We start from the raw sequence: 20,911 nt of genomic DNA, 5'->3' as shown, positions 1-20,911 counted from the left end.
TGCATTATGGAAGTTGGAGAGAACTGTGCGTGTGTGTGTGCGTGTGTGTGTGTGTGTGTGTGTGTATTTTAGTCTGGGAGGCAACAAAGCAATTCAAAGGATCACAGGGCACCACTCTGGTGACAAATCACAGGAGGTGGTTCCCAAAAGGTTGTGCAAACTGGTTTCTCCTTGCAGGAATTGGGTTGGTCCGCTCTTTCGCCCCCCTTCCCAAACACAAATATTTTCATATAATAAGAGCCTGCTTCCCTATGGTTCTAGCCTCCCCTCCCCTCCTCCGGCAGCACCATTTTAAAGGGGTTCACTGGGCGGACTTCCCCGAAGTCCCTGGCTCCGGCTCCGGGCCGGTGTCTTGCAGAGGTGAGGCGTCCCTTCGGGGGGCTCACCCGGGGGGACGGGACCAGAAACCCCCACTCGGAGCGGACCCGGGCCGGCGGCCGGAGCATGCGCCGAGAGGGCGTGCAGCAGCCTGGCCGCCGCCGCAGCCCGTCCGGACTTGGCGAGAACTTGGGAGGGACAGCGGCGCGGGGAGGTGGCTTAGCAGAGACTTTCCAGCAACTGCTGCCCGGGGCTCTTTTTTTTTTCCTTTTTCCCAGGAGGCGGCGGCGGCGGCGGGCGGAGAGGAAGCCGGGGAAGCGTCTCCAGCCGGAGCCCATTGCAGCCCTCCGGCCCCGCGCGGGGGGCGTCCCGGCCCCGATGAGCCCCCTCCGTGCGCCCCGGACAGCTGAGCGGCGGGAGAGCGAGCGGCGCGGGGCGGCCGAGGACGGTGAGTGACCGCGGGTCTGCCGTCCTTCCTGCCCCGGTCCCGCCGGCGGCTGCCCGGGCTCTGGTGCTGAGCCCCTTAGGGGCGCCCCGATCCCCGCTCAGGGCTGCCCCCCGCCGCCCCGATCCCCGCCGGGGGCGCGCACGCGGTGGCGGGCGGGGACCGCGCTGGGCTTTGTGCTCCGGGGCGGCCGGGAGGGAGCGCGGGGTCGCGGCCGCGGCCGGGGCCGGGGGAGGGGACGCGGGGGATGAGCCCGGTGCCTGCACAGCTGCACGGGCCCCGATCCCCCAGCCCCGTCCCCGCCCCGGGCTGATCACCCCTCCCTCCGGGCCGAGACGTCGCTTCTCACGTTCTCCCCCCCGAGACGCTCTCTGGTCGCCGGGCGGAGCCCCGGCCCAGCGCTGCGCCCCCTGCGGAGCCGCGCCTTCCCCTGGGGCTGCGGGACGGGGCGGGGGGCGCGGGGGTGGGGCCCCAGGACTTGTCCTAAGGAGGGGGACCCTCTGTCTGGGGGGGGGGGGCTCTAGTGCGGGCAGTTTGAGCGGAGCTGTCCCCTAGGAGGGGCGTGGATGGAGGGAGGCTTTTTGGGGTGTCTCATCGGAATTCAGAAAGACAGAACCGGAGTGGGCTCCGAGCCGCCATTCGTCCGGGGAGCCCCTCTCTTCTCTGCTCAGCAGGTGCTCTCTGCGGGCGGTTTGGGACTTGGCGGAGGGAGGTGGGGAGATTACTTTAAGAACTTCACTAAAGTGATTTTTGGGGGATCGGTGTCTGGCAGGAACCAGACTCCTGACCCAGCCGCGGGCTGGCACAGAGGGGATGGACGGGGGGGAGCGGAGCGCGGTGCTGAGTCCTCTGTCCTCCCCTGCCCGCCGCTGCAGATCGCTGCTGCTGCCGCCTTGCCCTCGGGGATAGGATGTGGTGAGAGAATGGGGCTTCTCCCTCCCGGGGGTCACCATGGCCAGAGAAGACTCCGTCCGGTGCCTGCGCTGCCTGCTCTACGCCCTCAACCTGCTCTTTTGGGTGAGTCTGTGCCACCGCGCCGACAGGTGGGCACGGCTGGCTGGACGGGGGTTCCTGCCCGCAGCCACCCCGGAACGTGCATGGCTGAGCCTTCATGAATAACGTGGGCGCACACCCTCTGTTTTTCAGAGAAGTCGATTTTGACCTTAAAATGTCTTTGATTCAGCTCAAGTTCCATTTCAAAAAAAGAAATCCACCCCTGGATACGCAGTGGCAGTAAAATTAGACTCGAAGTTAATCTGGGGATATAAATAAATGCACGTGCCCGCGCTTGTAGATAAGGAAATTCTGACCCGCTCCTTGGGGAGCTGCTTGTTTTCAGGAATTTCAGATAACTGTGCCAGCCGGGAACTGCTTCCCTGTGTCATCCTAGCCCGAAAACCTGGCTAGCCAGCTTACTTAGGAATCAGGCTTACTTAGGTTCTAAAGAGTTGGTGGATTTTTTTTCCAGAAGATTCCAATCAGTCTGAAAAGGTGGTTTTCGTGTAAGGGTTCCTACACTGGGGAAGTTTTCAGGAATTTTGTGTGTCCTTTTGGAAAAATCCCACAACCAGTTAATAAAATATCAATAAAATACGCTCAGTGTCACAAGCGCATGGAAATCTTTATGCTCTATGAGCTAGTAGTGACTTTTTATGCTTTGCACTCAGATACAAATGTTCATTTAGTGTCACTCATATTCACATTCCTATAATATTTATAAAGCTTGTGAGGAGAATATAAAAATTAAAACTTTGTTGCTTTAGGAAACGGTCATGCTTAAGCAGGTATGTTTTTGGACAATTTTGTATTCTATGAATAACATATTCAAGAACGTTCCATTCGAAATTGTAATGTGTAACTTACTTAATTTGGCTGTCTGGCTGTCACCGACCAGCCTTTTTTCAGAGAGCCATTACATGTGGTCTCTAGAGGAGGACATTTTGTTGAACTTTTCCTTATGGATGGCTCCATTTTTAGGTGACAAATCAAGTAATCTGAATGATACCGAAACTGGTAACTTTTCCCCCTCAACATGAAAATTAAAGCATTGAGTAGTTCACCTCACCACTTGAAACTGTACAATTTCTAATTAATCTTGTTACAGTTTTTCATTCTAAAAATGTATAATTTTAAGTGGCTCATTAAATTATCATTTTTCTTTAAAATGGTAATAACTATCACTCCTATTTGCTAACTTTTCACTTTTCTCCTTTGTACTTGTTAATAATGGAATCATCACACTTTTATATCTAAAAAGGTATTTAAGGGTGATCAGATTGAACTTCCTTACTTTGTGGATGAGAAAACTTAACTATCCAAAGGCCAAATAACCCAAAGATGACAGTGCCAGGAGCAAAACCCAGCTTTCTTTCCTCTACACCAAGCGTGTCAAACATAATCTACCGTATTTTTCGGACCTTAAGACGCTCCGGACCATAAGACGCACCAGTTTTTAGAGAAGAGAAATGAAGAAAAAAAGATTCTGAAACAAATAGTGTCCTAAAATATTTTATGTGCATTAAAACCCAACATCACAGTCATAAATACATTTAATCAACCCTGTAAAGTAAACAGCAGCATTTAGAACCATTTTAGAGCTGGGCAAGCACACAGAGACCACACAGAGCCGGGCAAGTAAAAAAACTTTTTTTTAAAGTATATGTGTAGGCTATATTTGGACCATAAGACGCAGGGACTTTTCCCCCCCACTTCTGGGGGAAAAAAAGTGCGTCTTATGGTCCGAAAAATACGGTATGTTAAAAAAGCCTAGGTGGCCCTTGTGCCCTCATGTTGTCACAAGATGGCCACCACAAGATGGTTGACAGGGGAGGGCAGTTGTGGGCAATCAGGCTGCAGGAGGGCAGTTGGGGGTGATTGGGTCTGCCAAGAGGGCAGCTGGGGGCAACCAGACTGGCAGAGAAGGGCAGTTGGGTGGTGGTGGGGGGACCAAGCTGCGGAAGAAGACAGTTAGGGGTGACCAGGCCTGCAGGGGAGGGCAGTTAGGGGCGACCAAGCCAGCAGGGGAGAGCAGTTAAGGGTGACCAGACCAGCAGGGGAGGGCAGTTAGGGGCGATTGGGTTGGCAGGGGAGGGCAATTGGGGACTACCGGGCCTGCAGGGGAGGGTAGTTGGGGGCAACTAGGCCTTCAGGGGAGGGCAGTTGGGGGCAATCAGGCCTTCAGGGGAGGGCAGTTGGGGGCAATCAGGCCTTCAGGGGAGGGCAATTGGGGACAACTGGGCCTGCAGGGGAGGGTAGTTGGGGGCAACTAGGCCTTCAGGAGAGGGCAGTTGGGGGCAACCAGGCCTGCAGGGGAGGGCAGTTGGGGGCAATCAGGCTGGCAGAGGAGCAGTTAGTGTCAATCAGGCTGGCAGGGGAGAGGTTGGGGGTGATCAGGCTGTCAGGCAGGCAAGCGGTTAAGAGCCAGTGGTCCCGGATTGTCCCCTGCAGGATTGGACCTAAATTGGCAGTTGGACATCCCTCAGTGGGTCCCAGATGGGAGAGGGTGCAGGCTGGGCTAAGGGATACCCTTCCCCTCATGCATGAATTTCGTGCACCGGGCCTCTAGTTGTTAATAACGAACTACAACATTCGCTAATGACTGTAATAGTGTTGCATTCACTTCCTTATGCTCCTATGTGCCAGCACACCATTTCTCTCCACTAATACTAGCAGCAAATATCTTAGCAGCTGATTGCCATGTCATTAGTCTTGTACTGACTTGTTTGTTGTGCACAACAGGAAATATTTTGATTTTGGAGAACAAGGTTTTTTGCGGCCTGGCCCACATAAACTTAAACCTTGTTTATTTGGCTTGTGTAAGCCTCTGAGTTTGACATGCTTGCTCTACCGGTGCCTTTCCATGGATGAGGATGGGTTCTGAACCTTGGAATTAGTAGGGGTTTTGTTGTTGTTGTTGTTGAACAAAGTATAAATGATTTGGAAATTTTCTACATAATTTGAATTACCTGGGGGAAAACCCAAATCATTTAACAAAAATATGGCTCTTTTGAGTAATGAAGTTTGCTTGAAAATACCTGTTCCTCAAACTCCTGCAGAGCTCCTTGTGTCCCCAAAGACTGTGGAATGTTATGTCTTTGTTTTTATTCTATTTATACCTCAGCTTTCTCACTTGGTGTGTGTGTGTGTGTGTGTGTGTGTGTGTGTTGTTGTCGTTATTGTTGTTTTTCCCATTTTTAATTAAGGTATTATATCTTACCATTGCCCCCCACCCCCCACTCCCATACATGCCCTTACCCCCCAGAGTTTTGCGTCCATTGGTTATGCTTATATGCATGCACACAAGTCTTTCGGTTGATCTCTTATCTCCCTCACCTCTCTCTAACCTTCCTCCTGTAATTTGATATTCTGTTTGATGCTTTACTGTCTCTGTATCTATCTTTTTGTTCAAAAATTTATAATTTTCTTTATTATCCATAAAGGAGTGAGTTGTTTCTTTTTTTCCCCAGCCCACCTCGCCTCTCAGAAATCACCTTCCTCCACCAAAATGATCCCTGCGAACTGCCTAGTGTGACTCCTCCTGGTTGTTTTTGTTTTTGTTTTTGTTTCTTCATATAAAGGTATCTTTCTTCATACCTGTCCACGTATGCCCACTCATGAACATTCAGATGTACATTCACAATATTTTTATTAATTTTTTTTTTCTTTTGGGTTAGAATTGCTGTCAGAGGGTATGTAACAATACTAGCAAAAGAGCCAGTATCAGTCTAAGTTCTTATGTTTGCTAGGCACGTTTATGCCTCAATTTCCTCGTCTGTGAAATAGGAATGAGAGTTTTTGTTTTTCAGAGTTGTTGTGAGGATTCGAGTTACTGTATGTAACGTGTTTGAACAGTGGCACTTAAGCACTGTCTCTGAAGCAGTAGTAGTAGCACTTGCAGTTGTTACTACTGGTACGACTACAATAAAGACCGCCTGTACGTAGATCACCAGGAGGTGGGTTGCTGGGTCAAAAGACTCCTGGCAGTGGTAATGGCGGCAATTGGAATGGTTGTGGTTACCACTGCTGCCAGTGTTACCACTGTGACGACACTCCTTAACTGCCTCAGTCCTGTGCTGGGAACCCAGCCCCTAGAAATCAGAGCACCACTACACCCCGTTATAAGGATGCGGATATTTGCCATCCTGAAAGGTTTAAAGCAGTGATGACCAACCTTTTTCATCTCACGGCACATGTACACTAATTATTAAAATCCAGCAGCTCCAAAAATTATGACATACTTTTTGCCTATCTGACAAAAAATAGGTATAATTTGGATCCGTTCACACCCGATGGCTATTGTGTTGGCTGTTGTCATTTTTAAATTTGACAGTAGGGAAAAGAGGTCAGTGTCCTTGGCTAACTAGTAAGACATTGTATGTTTTAGAAATTCTTGCAGCACATGGGTTGAAAATCGCTGGTTTAAAGTTTTATCTCACTGTTACTTTACTTTTTACTTCCTCCACTATCAGTGAGCACAGCATCAATTTACATATACATATATATTTATATATACTACTTCATTTCATAATTAATATTCATTAAGTATTTTATATTTAAATTCCAGTTTGTGCTGTTGTTCGGTTTATTTATGTTATCTGTTGCTGCATAAGAAACAAAATTTTCTGTGTTTTTAATAGAATTTTATGCGTTCTTGCATGTTCTGTTCTTTTTAAAGCACTTGCCTTTTTTGTCTTGGTTACAGATTTCCTTTTACATACTGATTGTAAGATTGTTGTATACAATTAGAAATAACGGTGGGAGTTTTGTTGGAATTGTATGAAATGTATGTGCCAGCTTTGGGGAAATTGCCATTATTTTCTCAGGGTTAAAGCTGTGTCTGCTGATCCTTGATTTCCTCTCACTACTGAAACAGAAGCAGTTTTCTGCCTTGGGCTGGGCACATGCCTGGCCATCCTTACACCACTCTCTCCTCTAATTCTCATCACAGCTAGGGAAGATGTACCCGCCCCCCCCAGGGGAAGTTACTCAGAGAAGTTCTGTAACTTGCTAGTAAGTAACAGAACAGGGATGTAAAGTTCCAATTTTTTTTTCTCCAAGTGCCAGGGGAGTTGGACTTCTGGACACAGTGGGGAATTTGTTTGCTGCAAAGACATAAGCAGCCTCAGTCGGAAGGGATTAGCTGTCCATCGCGCACTCCAAGTCCTCTCCGTGCGGACCGTCACCTGGGCTCGTGCGTGCTCAGTGCAGATGCTGATTCAGTGTGTGGGACAGGCCTGAGCGTCTGCATTTCTCAGAAGCTCCTTTGTGCAGCTGAGGCTGCTGGTGTGAGGGCCACCTTTTGTGGTGTGAGGCTTTGTCCTTGCTTTTGGGTCTCATTGGAATGGGAAGCAGAACAAACCAATGTGGCTTATAAATCCCACTTCTTAAACCAGACTTCACAGCCTGAGGATGGATTGGACAGCTGTTCCTTCCTCTCGATCAAGAGCTATATAGTCTTTTGCTCTCAATCGGCATTTTAAATGGACTTTTTCCAGCCTGTGTCTGCTATACTGGCACCCTCTCCCCTTCTCTACCCCACAGGGACTTGAGAAAAAAGAAAAAGAAATATTAATTGGGAAAACACTAGGAACCTATATGCAATTTTGTTTTGCTGTTTTAGTAGTTGAAAAATCACGCTGAATGATGATTATTATTATTATTATTATTATTTTTAGTAAAAAAGTAGTATTTCTTAAGTACTTAATTTTTGGAGGTGTGAGGCATAGACAAGACTAAGAGGAAACAGTACCCAGCACATTTCGGACTGAAAATGCACTGCGTTCACATTGCTACCCTGTTTCCCCGAAAATAAGACAGTGTCTTATATTAATTTTTGCTCCCAAAGATGCACTAGGTCTTATTTTCAGGGAATGTCTTATTTTTCCATGAAGAAGAATACGGTACACATTTATTGTTAAATGAAAATAAAGGAAATTTATTACCTGTATACGGTACGGTAGTACGGTAGTTGTCAACACAAACCAGACAAACTGAATCCTACAGTATCAAGAATTTACTCATTTATTCAATGACAATCATGTCATCATCTTCTAGAACATCATCATAACAATCCAATTCCTGGTGAATTTCTTGTGACTCCATTTCTTTCAGAATCAGTGGACCAAATCTCTCATGTTTAGCCTAGAGAGTCCTTATTTTCGGGGGGATGCCTTATATTTCACTCAGAAGGAAACCTGTAAGTAGGTCTTACGTTCGGAGAATGTCTTATTTTCGGGGAAACACGGTATGTGTCCAGGCACCTTGGTTTGTCCTGTTGAGTGGTTTTTCCTCCTCACAAAGAAGCACGATCCCCCCACAACTGCACAGGGCTTGGCAGACAGATACTGGACCTTGTAGGTTTGTGATGAGTGTGTAGTGGGTTTTGTAACGGGAGAAAACTACCCCTAAAATCTCTCTTGAGGCCATGATTCAGTCTGGCCAAGATGGAGCAAGGAGCTGGATTATCTTTTCTTTACATTTATTCTAATTTTACTATTTAATGGCATATGATTGAAATAAATGAAAACTTTTCTCCATTTTAAAGACAACTTCTATGGATTTATGATGAATGCCAATGATAATTTTCTGGTATTGCAAATATGGACAAATATGATTCTCTTTGAAAGTTCCTGAAATTGGTGAACACATAAAATTCCTCAAATATGTTTATGATTTTTTAAAAGCATAATACCATATTTGTAGTTTTTAAAAATTTTTAAATTAATTTCAGAGAGGAAGGGAGAGAAAGAGAGAGATGGAAGCATCAATAATGATCAAGAATTGTTTATCAGCTGCCTCCTGCATGCCCTCTAATGGGGATTGAGCCCACAGCTTGGGCATGTGCCCTTGACCAGAATTGAACCCCGGACCCTTCAATCTGCAGGCCAACACTCTATCCACTGAGCCAAACCAGTAGTTTTAAACTCCTATTTCTCCTTAGTAGATAAGAGCCTTTGTTCAATAGCAATGGCTCTTAAACTACCTTGATGAAAATAAACATATAAAAGAAAGCCTAGCCCCAGCTAGTTTGGCTTAGTGGATAGAGCGTCGGCCAGCTGACTGGGGGTCCCGGGTTTGATTCCAGTCCAGGGCACATGCCTGGGTTGCAGGCATGATCCCCAGAAGGGGGCATGCAGGAGGCAGATGATCAATGATTCTCTCTCATCATTGATGCTTCTTTCCCTCTTATTTCCTTTCTGAAATCAATAAAAACATATTTTAAAATATGGGCATCTAGTTCACACTTTTTATCTTGTATGTATTTTCTAAAATACATATATATTTTATTGATTTCAGAGAAGAAGGGAAAAGAGAGAGATAGAAACACCAATGATGAGAGAGAATCATTGATTGGCTACCTCCTGCACATCCCACACTAGGGATCAAGCCTGCAACCTGGGCACATACCCTGACTGGGAATCGAACCGTGACCTCCTGGTTCATAGGTCAACACTTAACCACTGAGGTATGCTGGCCTAGCTATTTCATACTTATGGAATATATGAAAGGTAGGTGAAACAAAAATGATGTTCTGTCCCCACAACACTCCCCACCCCCCCATAACACCCCCCACCCCCCCATAATCCTTCCCCCTATCTGTAGTGAGCCTCCGGTGTTTGACCCATGCATACCCTAAAGGGGTTCTTGATGAGTGGACATTTGCATCCCCACAGCACTTATATTTAGTCACATTCAAGTACTGCTTTCTAAATGAATGCCCTCAGCTTTACTCTATGACAGGCTTCCAGTTTCCTTTAACTCTTCTGAAGGAGTACTGCAGAGCCCTCAAACAAATATTAGTGCTTTATAAAAATAGATTTTAAATAAACTTTAGTCCTAGGGGCAAAGCTGATATATATATACTAGAGGCCTGGTGCAGGAAAATCCGTGCACTCAGGTAGGGGGGGTCCCTCAGCCTGGCCTGTGCCCTCTTGCAGTACAGGAGCCCTCAGAGGTTGTCCAACTGACAGCTTAGGCCCGTTCCCTGAGGGTTGCAGGCTTAAGCTTCAGTCTGGCCTCCCTCTGTGGGAAGTGACTGGGCAGGCTCATCAGGGGATGTGGTGGCCAGCGAGTGGCCATCCCCATCCCCTGCTGCCGCAGCTGTTACTGCCACTGGTGGCCTCCCTTTGGGGGAGGCGATAGGGTGGGGATCTGGGGACTGTGAACCCCCATTGCCCCTCCACTGCCACTGGTCGCTGCTCCTCCCCACCCCAACCCTGATTGCCATCCCCTCCCTCTGTCCACTGGCATGTGCCTTGGCTGGCCTGGTGCCGCCTCCTGCTCATCAGACAGTTGTTCAACTGCTTTGGTCGATTTGCATATTATGCTTTTATTATATAGGATACTAGCGGCTCAGTGCATAAAATTCATGCACTGGGGGAGGGTTGTCCCTCAGCCCAACCTCCACCCTTTCCAATCTGGGAGCCCTCAGGGATGTCTGACTACCAGGGGATGTTTGACATCCTTCTCACAATCTGGGACTGCTGGCTCCCAACTGCTCCCCTGCCTGCCTGCCTGATTACCTTTAACCACTCCCCTGCCAGCCTGATTGATGCCTAACTGCTCCCCTACTGGCCTGTTCACCTTCAACAGCCCTCCCCTGCCAGCCTGGTCGCCCCCAACTGCTCTTCCCTGATGGCCTGTTCTTCCCAACTGCCCTCCCCTGCCAACCCAGTTGTCCCCAGCTGCCTTCCCCTGCTGGCGTGGTACCCCCAACTACCCTCCCCTGCTGGCCTGATCACTCACAACTATCCTCCCCTGCTGGCCATCTTGTGGCAACCACTTTTGACTACATGGAGGTGGCTATCTTGTGTGAGGGTGTGAGGGCATGAGGATCAATTTGCATATCACCTCTTTATTATATAGGATATATATTTACACACACATGTATACATATATACACACATATGCATACGTATAAATATACATATATATTTTATAGTGTGCTCAGCAGGGCAGTGACGGGCACACTGAATGGTTCTTAAGGAATGTCTTTTGAGGAGAAGGGCAGGGAGGATTCTTTGGAGCACAGACTGGGGTGGTAGCCCCTCATTTGTTCCCTCTCAGAATAATCACAAGCTGGGCTCCTGGGGAAGTGGAGGGGGAGTTTACTCTCATCGGTCTGCACGGAGACTGCGGTGCAGAAGGAGGCATCTTACCCTCCTGTTACCTGCAGTCTCTGTAGGGTGATCATGTGACCTGTTTTGGGAGCCAGGAAGGGAAGGGGATGTTCCTACTAATAATTATGACAGGACAACGGAGGCTTACAGCCTGGCCAGAGAAGGACATATGGCCTCCCCATCTACAGGGCAGCATGACAACCTATAAAAATTATTAGTCAAATCAGCTCCAGCGTGCTACTGATTTATTCAGCTCCAAATCATACCCACAAGTAATCTCCGGAACTCATTTGGGCCATCATTTACGGTGCCCTTTCCCCCCGCCCCCCCCAACAGCATTCTCAAATGGTGTTACCTCTTTGCTCTCTTTCTGCTGCTCATCCCTTTGATTTACCAAGTATCTATTTGCATTTTAATACTAAGTAACTATTTGAGTTCTTTTCTTTTCTTTTCTTTTTTTTTTTTTTTTAAGAAAAAGGGAAATCTAAAAGCCTCTAGTCCATCTTCTCAATTTTTAAGATGAGCAGTTTTAAAGTTCAGAGTGTTTGTGTTGCTTCTCCAAGCTCTCTGCAGACAGAGCTGTAACTGAGTCCCCATCTCTCCTGCCTTCTGCTCCTTTCTAACGATCTGACAGAAAAGGAAAAGTTCAAGTAGGTGGTTTCAGACATCTGTCAGCCTTGAGCAGAAATGATCGGTGTCACTGTCACCTTCTATGAGACTATATATATTTTTTATGGCAGACAGTGGAAGGATTTAGAAATCTGTTTTTTGACTGTGACCTAACTATTTGGTGGAAACTCTAGATATACATTTCATAATAAATCTAGGGTATATGAGTACACATAAAATTCTGATTTAGAAAACAACTTTATTCAGTACTTGGTTTTACATAATTAGATTCAAACAGAACCAGAATATATCTCCTACATGGGAAATTTTATACTTATAAATATTTATTGAGAGCTAGCATTTTCTAAATGTTTTTTCAAGACAGAATGTGGCAAATGTCCTGCCAAGGAGTATGTTAAATATAGCTCTTGGAAGTAATATTTGTATTATTTTCTAAATATTCCTTTGAACTACAAATAATATTTTGCAATATGGGAGAAAATGCAAGGAGCTATAAGTCTATTTACATAGGGTAACTACAGCGTTTATAGTAATTTAACCATCATGAGAGAGTTTAAGAATTATTTTATTTTAATTTGGAAAACTAGTAGAAAATACTGTGGTTTGTAAGGAGTCCGGAATTAGTTGAGTAATTTATTTTCCTGGATTGAACACATCAGGATTACTTGTCAAGGTGACTGTGTCTCATTACAACTTAGCTTGCTATAGCTTGCACTAACTTTGTTATTACTGTTATTATTTTCTCAACCCTAGTGGATAAAATCACTCTTTGAGAATGAAACAGAATGAAACTGCTCTTAAACATTTAATAACGTCACAATAAAAAGCAATTTATTCTCAGCGTTTCTTGTTTGCTATTAAATAAGGCTCTGGGCTGATGTAATTTATGCTGATTAATGTTCTGTGCACAGCTCTGTGCTTGGGCAACTGCTGGGAGTAATACAGTGGGGCCAAGTAGGACACAAGGTTTGTAGTTTAAAGGACATTTGAGAACACTAAGCCGGCTTCTGACCTGATATGTAAATCCTGGATCTTATAATTCAGCAAGCTTCTCTCCACTGGAAACCTTCCAGGGATAGGAGGCTTCATTTGGCTTAAAGTGGCTCCTAATTTTGCTAACATTCTCTGAGAGCTTGGTGGTTAGCAGTTGAAATCATCTCCCTTTACTTCTTTTTCTCATTCATTCATCTAACAGTATGAGGCCTCACCGTGGGGCCTGGTGCTCTTGCTATTTGATGGAGCTGTCAGTAGTGGTCTGTGTCCTCTAGGGGAGTCAGACCAGTAAAAATAGGAAGCTGGATAGCCACTCTGTGAGGTCTGAACTAGCAGCCTGACTGGGGAGGAGGGAGTTGAAAGAATGTCTTTTTAAAAAATATATATATTTTATTGATTTTTTACAGAGAGGAAGGGAGAAGGATAGAGAGCTAGAAACATCGATCAGCTGCCTCCTGCACACCTCCTACTGGGAATGTGCCTGCAACCCAGGTACATACATGCCCTTGACCAGAATCGAACTGGGACCTTTCAGTTCGCAGGCCGACGCTCTATCCACTGAGCCAAACCGGTTTTGGCTGGGAGAATGTCTTCACACTCACTTGAGCTGGTCTCTCAGGATGGGAAGCCTGGGGCAGGTTAGCACTGCAGGCAGAGGAAACTGGGCACAGACATGGAGGTTTTGGAGATGTGCACAGTGCATCTTAGACATGTGTGAGCAGTTTTTTTTTTGGGGGGGTCATCTGCATGCAGAATGTGTGTGGGTGGGAGCTGGCAGGAAATGGGTTCAAGAGGTAAGTCAGAGGGAGACTGAAGAGGGCCTGCTGAGGAGGTTAAACTTTCTTCTCTGGGAGAGCGCTGGGAGAAGTGGACGTGATAGTTGGGGAGGAGCCATAAGGGGCAGCTCTTAGAGCTTTAAAGCAGAAGAACTTGATCTCTGTTTTATAAAGCGAACAGAAGGGTGGATTTGAGGTGCCATCTGTGAGCTGGAGAGTTCTATTGGAAGGTGATTGTAATTGCCTGGCAAGAGATTGAGGGCCTGAACTAGGCAGGAGTGGCAGGAAAGAGGGAGGGATTCACTAGACGCGTTGCAGGAGCAATCTGCAGGAGTTGCAAGTAATTCGTTGTAGGACAGAGGAAGAAGGAGAGGGTCAGGCTGCCTGCCCAGTTGCCAGTTTGTGTGATTGAAGCATTGATTACACCACTTACCAAGGAAGGGAAAATGTGTGAGGTTTTCATGTAGGTTTTCAGAGGAATGGAAATTAGTTCAGTTTTAGAGATGTCAAAAGTGAGAATGGCCATGGAAGTCACCCTGCTTCGGCCCTGACCCTCTGGGTAGACTTTCAAATATATGATGATTTCATTTCTGGACTGATTTTGCAGTTGACTTGTCTCTTAAGCTTATGGAGAAAGATTAAGAGAAAGCCTTAGGTCAAAAGTGACTTGAGATAGATTAAATGACAACCCAAAGTTATATAGTGAAAAGGAGCAGAGATGGAATTCAAACCAAGGTGTGAATTTTTTGCTTGTTTGTTTGTTTGTTTTGTGTGTGTTTTTTTTTAGATGATGGCTTCTCATCGTCCTTATGGTCAAGTTCATACACCTTACAATGACTTCTAAGACTCTGTGATCTGATCCTGATCTCTGCCTGGCTTTCTGTTCTTACCACATGCCAATTTCCCTTCCTTGGATGTATCATGATGCCTTCTACCCTGAGACCTTTTCTGTTCTTCCTGACTGGAATGTTCTTTTTAGCCTTTCTCTCCCTAATGAACTTGATAATTATCCTTCAGACCTCAGATCTCTTAGACAAATCCCTTTGACCCCTTGGAATAGTCACCCCAAGAGGAGTTCTTATAGCAACTTGTATTATTCCTCCCCTATACTTATCACAGTTAAATCCCTCTCACAAGCTAGGACTGCTGGCTCCCAACTGCTCACCTGCCTGTCTGCCTGATCACCCCTAACCACTCTGCATGCTGGCCTGATCACCCCTAACTGCCCTCCCCTGCCAACCTGATCACCCACAGCAGGCCCCCACTATTCTAATTGCCTTCAACTGCCCCCCCCCCCCCCGCTGGCCTGATCACCCCCAACTGCCCTCCCTTGCTGGCCTGATCAACCTAACTGCTCTCCCCTGATGGCCTGATCACCCCCAACTGCTCTACCCTGCCGGCCCGATCACCCCTAACCGCCTCTGCCTCAGCCCTGCCACCATGGCTTTGTCCAGAAAGATGTCCAGAAGGTCTCTGGTCTAATTAGCATATTACTCTTTTATTAGTGTAGATGGTAAGCCCAACATGTCAGGAGATGCCTGGCATTGAAAAGATAGTTCATTATACTCACAAATCCCAAGAGAGAACATGTCTCATCATAGTAGGCCAAGAGGGGGACGCAGGGGGATCTACCACAAGGCAGAGAGATGGCTGGACCAGGCAAGTGCTTTTATTGTGGCTTCTTTGAGATGGACCAGGCAAGGCAGGGTAAGTGGGTTTTATATTGGCCACTTGGAATACTTTCAGCATTTTGGAGTTTAGGTGCTGCCTCTAGTTGTCTGGCATTGGGTCTTGCAGGTGTAGAGTAGCCCAGCCTGAGGGAGCTCAGTAACGGAGGTGGGCTTGGATTGGTTAGTTTGTATTTCAAAATGAAAAGCTTGTCCCAGGAGAAGGATCCTCCCCAAGGCAGTGGACAGCAGGTGGCCAGGACAAGCTAACTCAGGCATATTATTAGTTTCTCCAGACTAAGGAAGGTCAAGCATAACCTGTAGAACAGGTGTCAAAGCATCAAGTGTACAGAAGCTAGGAGCAATACACTGTGGCTGATTCCCTGAGTAGCCTTTATTAGGTTCCCAACAGAAATGAGGACAGTAATAGTAATAACAGTAATAACTGGCCTAATTCTCCTCTGAACTGTGGTCCCAAGGCTCCTAACCTGTGTTGGACAGTAAGCCCCTGAGCTCCTGTTCACCAATGAATATAGTTCAGACATTCAAATTGAGCCTGCTCACTATCCACCACCTCCCCCTCCTCTCCCTGCTCCTCACCCCGGCTGAAAAGGAAGCTTGTGTGCTCTGCAGGCTGGTCTCCTCATTGTCTGTGGAATTTCTCACACTTGTCTCTAAATCGGGAAGGTAGTTAATTACTGTGGGTAAAGCTCCAAAGGCCTGGATTTGAATCCCAGCTCTGCTGCTTAGAGTCTGTAAGACCTTGAACAGGTTACCTCACTCGTCTGTGTCTCATGGTACTTTTTATAGTCTGTGATCACCTGATTTATATATTTATTTCTCGTGTCCCACAAGAGGCTCCTCAAAGTCTGGCGTCTTGCTTGTCTTACTCATTGTTGGGTCCATGAAGCTAGCACAGACAGTACAAAGCAGGCAGTATGTGCTGAGTAAATATTTGCAGCTGAATGAAGGACACATGAATTCACTAATGGATTTTCCAAGCAGATGTCCATACGTCACTGTCCGAGAGCCTTTTTCCAGAAAGCATGTTTCATGGCCACGGCTTGAATCAGGACAGACACATTCCATCTTGTATTTTCATCATTTCTTTTAGCATTTAAAACTAAATCTATAATATATAATGGTAATTGATATATTAATAAATTGCTAGAAATTATTAAAAATCAAATGAAATAGAACTTCACTATATTGTGCTTTAAAAGCCAAGTATAAGGTACATTTTAGAAACATTTCCATCAAAATAGGAAAGACCTTCAGAACTGAGGGGTTGACTTCAGCCTTTTGGATTATTTATTGAAACATTCAGCATATATATCTAAAAGATAAGGATCCTTTTTTATTTTATTTTTAAAAAATATATATTTTATTGATTTTTTACAGAGAGCAAGAGAGTTAGAAACATGAGAGAGAGACATCGTTTAGCTGCCTCTTGCACACCCCGCACTTGGGATGTGCCCACAACCAAGGTACTGGTACATGCCCTTGACCGGAATCAAACCTGGGACCTTTCAGTCTGCAGGCTGACGCTCTATCCACTAAGCCAAACCGGTTTTGGCAAGGATCCTTTAAACAAACAAACAAACAAACAAACAAAACACACACACACAAAAAAACCTCAATACTATTAGTATATCTAAAATAAAAAAAATAAAAAAAACAATAATTTTTTAAATATTTTCAAATATCCAGTCATGTCAAAATATTTCCTGTTGTCTTACAAATGTCTCTGCTATTGGTTTGTTTGAATAAGAATTCCTACCAAGTCAACATGTTGCATTGAGTAACCTCTTAAATCTTTTACTTTTTAATGGTTTCTCCTCCCTGCATCCCTTCGCCAATTTTTAAAATTAAATAAATCAGATAATTTGTCCTGTAAATTTCTCATATTCTCAGCTTTGCTAGTTGCATCCCCATGGTGGCATTTAACAAATTTAAATCTATTCCCTGCACTTCCTATAAACTTATACAGCTAGGGGCTTGATTAGATTCAGGTTTGACTTCTTGGTAAAAATATTTCAAATGTATCTGTGTATTTCTCATTGCATCGTGTTGAGAAACATCTGGTTGTCTCTTTTTGTGATACTAAGATTGATCAGTGGGTCTGCCTGCTCTCTCCATTCTAAACTTTCATGGAATGCAGTGGTTCTTAGCTCTGACTATGTGTTAGAAACCTGTGAAGTGTTTAGACATTTCTGATGCCTAGCCTCCACTCTCAACCATTAATTGGTGCAGGGTAGATCAGGCTCAGTAATTTTATTTAGAGTCCTAGGTGATTTTGATGTACAGACAGGATTCAGAACTACTATCCTGATCATTTTGACCTCTATTGGGGATCCTTGCCTAGAAATTCATTATTTCAGAAGGAGTTGATAAAGAGTAATACTCTGTCATGCTTTTTTCACTATAAAAGCTTTCATTAAGTCTTCAGTTCTTTAATTTTTATGGAAAAGATTGGGTAAATATTGGATTCTTAATAGTTTTCTAAATAATGATTTGAGTATCCAACATTCTACAAAGGTGACCAGTGAGTTTAGTTTAAGTGTGCTTGTGAATTTATAAATTTTTAGTATATCTGATGTTTCAAACTATTGTATTGATCATCATTATTATCATTGCTATTATTTTGATGCTCAAATTGTTTGAAATTTAGCCGGTGGAAGCTCTTCCAAGTTTGCTCCTTGGACTTTTACTTTTTATTTTCAACAACATCAGTAGTATTTGATTGCTTCCTTGCTTTTGCATTTGACATAGTTTAGGCTTATCTTGTACATTTCATAACTTAATTGTTCTGTGGCCTCTTCATCTTGTGCAATTCCCGTTCTGGACCTGGAATCAGACATTAAATAGTTTAGCTCTGTGTGTCCTACTTGGTGAGTTTCTATTTAGTGGCTATGTCACGATTGCAAAATGGAATGGCAGATAAATAAAATAAAAGTAAATCTCAACAGGAAATTAGGAAAAAGTATAGTGGTTATGTAAGGCAATATCCTCATTTTAAAAAAAATTTTACTGTTCTTCTGGCAGAGAATGTTGCATAAATCCTTCGTAACCTTGGTATTTTTTTCTTTCCAGTTAATGTCCATCAGCGTGTTGGCAGTTTCTGCTTGGATGAGGGACTACCTAAGTAATGTTCTGACTTTAACTGCAGAAACAAGGTAGGCTTTATAGTAATGATTGATTTCTTTGATCAGGTTTCCTCAGGCACTGGTTTCTACAGCTGTTTAGAGGGTATTGCCCCTAAGTTCATTTGGAAAGTTTTCCCTGTCTATGGCAACCATTGTTACAGCCGTCTGCATTTTTCTGGCATTCTCATTAAGGTCCTGAGAGATCATTCCTGTCCTCCTGACAGGGTGTCAGCTCTGTCATATTTGCATATAAAGGACAGCAGTGCTACTTTTTTCTACAAAAATCATCCCCAAACTTGTTGCCTTCATATTCCTGAGCTCAGGGAAACCAAACCCACTCATTGCCATTTCTTCTCAAATTTCAAAGGCTGAGCCACTAAGCTCACTAGGAGCAAATTACTCAACTTCTCCTAGCCTCAAAACTTTTCATTTCTTCATGGGGAATGTAATATATTCCACTCTGAAACATCCTAAGGATTCACTGACATATATTTTTGTAAAGCCCTCAACTCAATGGAGTGTTGTAAGGGTAATTTTTGTTGTTCCTATTATTCTTCCTATTGTGGCTGTAGTTAAATTTTTTTTTCATCGTTTTCTAGCAAAAATCATCTCTCCCCCTTCCTTTTTCTTTTAAATGGAGCCCCAGGTCTGAGAGGAGGAGGATGGAGACTCCTTAGCTGGGAAAGAGCGAAGGGTCCAGTGTGGCTCCCGAGGCTGAGGCTTCAGAGCTAACAGTAGATCGACTTCTTGTTAAGGACCTCTAGCTCATCATATATTTTAAATTAGTTGAAGTTGGAATGTACCCCTTTTTAAAAAACTAAAGCAACAAAAATAAACAGGCAAGCACATTGCTGAGATAGCACCGTGATTTTGAAAATAGCAGTACAGCTATTGTCCTTGTGCTTGATGATTTAAAGATTATTCAGGTGAATCACAGTGGTGTCTTGTACCGAGTCTCGGGTGCCTCTTGATCACACTTCTTTGTAAGGTGACATGGTCGTTCTTTTTCAGGGTGGAGGAGGCTGTCATCCTGACTTACTTCCCCGTGGTCCATCCGGTCATGATTGCCGTCTGCTGTTTCCTTATCATCGTGGGGATGCTGGGATACTGTGGGACCGTGAAAAGAAACCTACTGCTTCTGGCCTGGGTATGGCGTTTCTGTCTTCTCTTTATTACGGTCAAAAAGACCCGTAGTGGCTGTTTGACATCGGTGCCCGACTCTGTGCTTCCGGGACTGTGGCAGCGGTGCTCTGACCCAGGGTCATTGCTCAACAGCCTGTGCAGAGGGAAGCTTTTTCCAGGAGAGATGACTTTAACCCCAGTCTTTGCTTTCCTCAAATGATGAGGAATGGAAGTATGTGCTCTACTTAATTGTCTCACTCAGGCTGTGTGCTAATGTTTTCATTCAAAAGTATGAGTTTTGCCCTGGCCGGTTTGGCTCAGTGGATAGAGCATCCGCATGTGGACTGAAGGGTCTGGGTTTGATTCCAGTGGGGGGCACATGCCCAGGTTGCGGGCTCCGTCCCCAGTGGGTGGGCGTGCGGGAGGCAGCCAATCAATGATTCTCTCTCATCATTCATGTTTCTCTCTCTCCCTCTCCCTCTCTAAAATCAATAACATTAAAAAAAAAAAATATGAGTTTTGTCTAGAGTCATGGACCTTATGGCCACTCTGACAGGTCCCTGAGACATCATAATGGAATGAAGTTTCTTCTTTTTAAAACCGACCTGCCGTCTAAGCTCGTGTGGAAGTTCAGGGGGTCGGATAGCAGACAGATATTACCGTCCTGGGACTGCCTTTATGTGGGTTAGCACCTATAAGTGAGTCCCGGTGTCTATGATCTCAGTGGGTTTTTATTTTTAATTCTGAAAGACTTTGCTAGATTACTTCTTAAAGTCCCTTTCAGCACTCAAGTTCTATGATTCCAAGGTCTGTGCTTAAACTTTTAATGAAAGAAATTAGCAAACTCTCTTTTAACATTAAAAATCTGAGTTAAGTAAAAGTACAGCTTATATAAAGATTTAAAAACATTTTTTTGTTGTTGTTGTTGCTAATCCTCACTCCCCTTTGCTTTTGAGAAGAGTGGAAGGGAGGGAGGAATAAAAAGAAGGAGAGGAAGAAGGAGAGAGGGAGGGAGGGAGGGAAAGAGGGAAGAAGGGAGGGAGGGGGAGGAAGGGAGAGAGAGGGAGAGGGAGAGAGACATTGATGTGAGAGAGATACATCGACAGGTTGCCTTCTGCATGTGCCCTTGACTGGATCAAACCCAAGATCCTTTGGTGTGTGGGCCAACAGTCTAACCACCGAACACACCGGCCAGGGCTGTAAAGATTTTTTGAAGTGCATTGAGTGTATAAAATGTTACATGTTAGTGGCACCGGGTATTGAGGCTGCTAATATAATTCCAAACACATCAGGTGCTTCCCAGAATTCATTGAATATATTCATTTCTGTGCAGCGGGCTTCAAGGCTAGTTATGCATTAATTCCTTGTAGGGAACATAATAAATTTCTGTGTGCTGATATGCAGGATGTCTGGGCAGAAAGAAAAGCCCTGATCTGTAGCGTTTGCAGGTCTCTGTGAGGTAAGTACTCCCAGCATGGAGGATTTTAGGTTACCAAGCGGTATCGGTGAATGCAGAGCTGGGGAGAGAGAGCGCCAATGGGCTCTGAGGGGCCAGCTTGGCACACCGGAGCCGGATGGCTCCCTCCCCAGCCGATGAAGCAGAACCTTCCTGTGAAGCTGCACGGTGCCTTCGCGTCTCCCAGGGACAACTTGTGTTAATGCGTTCCTTGGCTGCTTGGAGGACAGCTCCTCAGGC

At 45.1% G+C, this 20,911-nt stretch overlaps 1 protein-coding gene across 2 annotated transcripts in view; it reads left to right on the top strand.

The window, feature by feature from the left end:
• The first annotated feature begins 498 nt into the window (after positions 1-498).
• Positions 499-20,911, top strand: part of TSPAN12 (tetraspanin 12) — a 73,462-nt gene continuing 53,049 nt past the window's right edge. The window contains exons 1-4 of one of the 2 annotated variants that reach the window (XM_036425410.2): positions 499-766; positions 1,639-1,780; positions 18,041-18,123; positions 19,105-19,240. In XM_036425410.2, coding sequence (XP_036281303.1) covers positions 1,715-1,780; positions 18,041-18,123; positions 19,105-19,240 — 285 coding nt within the window. In that variant the 5' untranslated portion in view covers positions 499-766; positions 1,639-1,714. Of the gene's footprint in view, positions 769-1,638; positions 1,781-18,040; positions 18,124-19,104; positions 19,241-20,911 lie in introns of both variants that reach the window. The other variant, XM_045576295.1, reaches the window with a different exon arrangement.

This window comes from Pipistrellus kuhlii, unplaced genomic scaffold, assembly GCF_014108245.1.
Source record: "Pipistrellus kuhlii isolate mPipKuh1 unplaced genomic scaffold, mPipKuh1.p scaffold_m20_p_10, whole genome shotgun sequence".
NCBI classification, from domain to species: Eukaryota; Metazoa; Chordata; class Mammalia; order Chiroptera; family Vespertilionidae; genus Pipistrellus; species Pipistrellus kuhlii.
The sequence above is the reverse complement of the archived record's forward strand: the minus strand, read 5'-3'. Positions and strand labels throughout refer to the sequence as shown.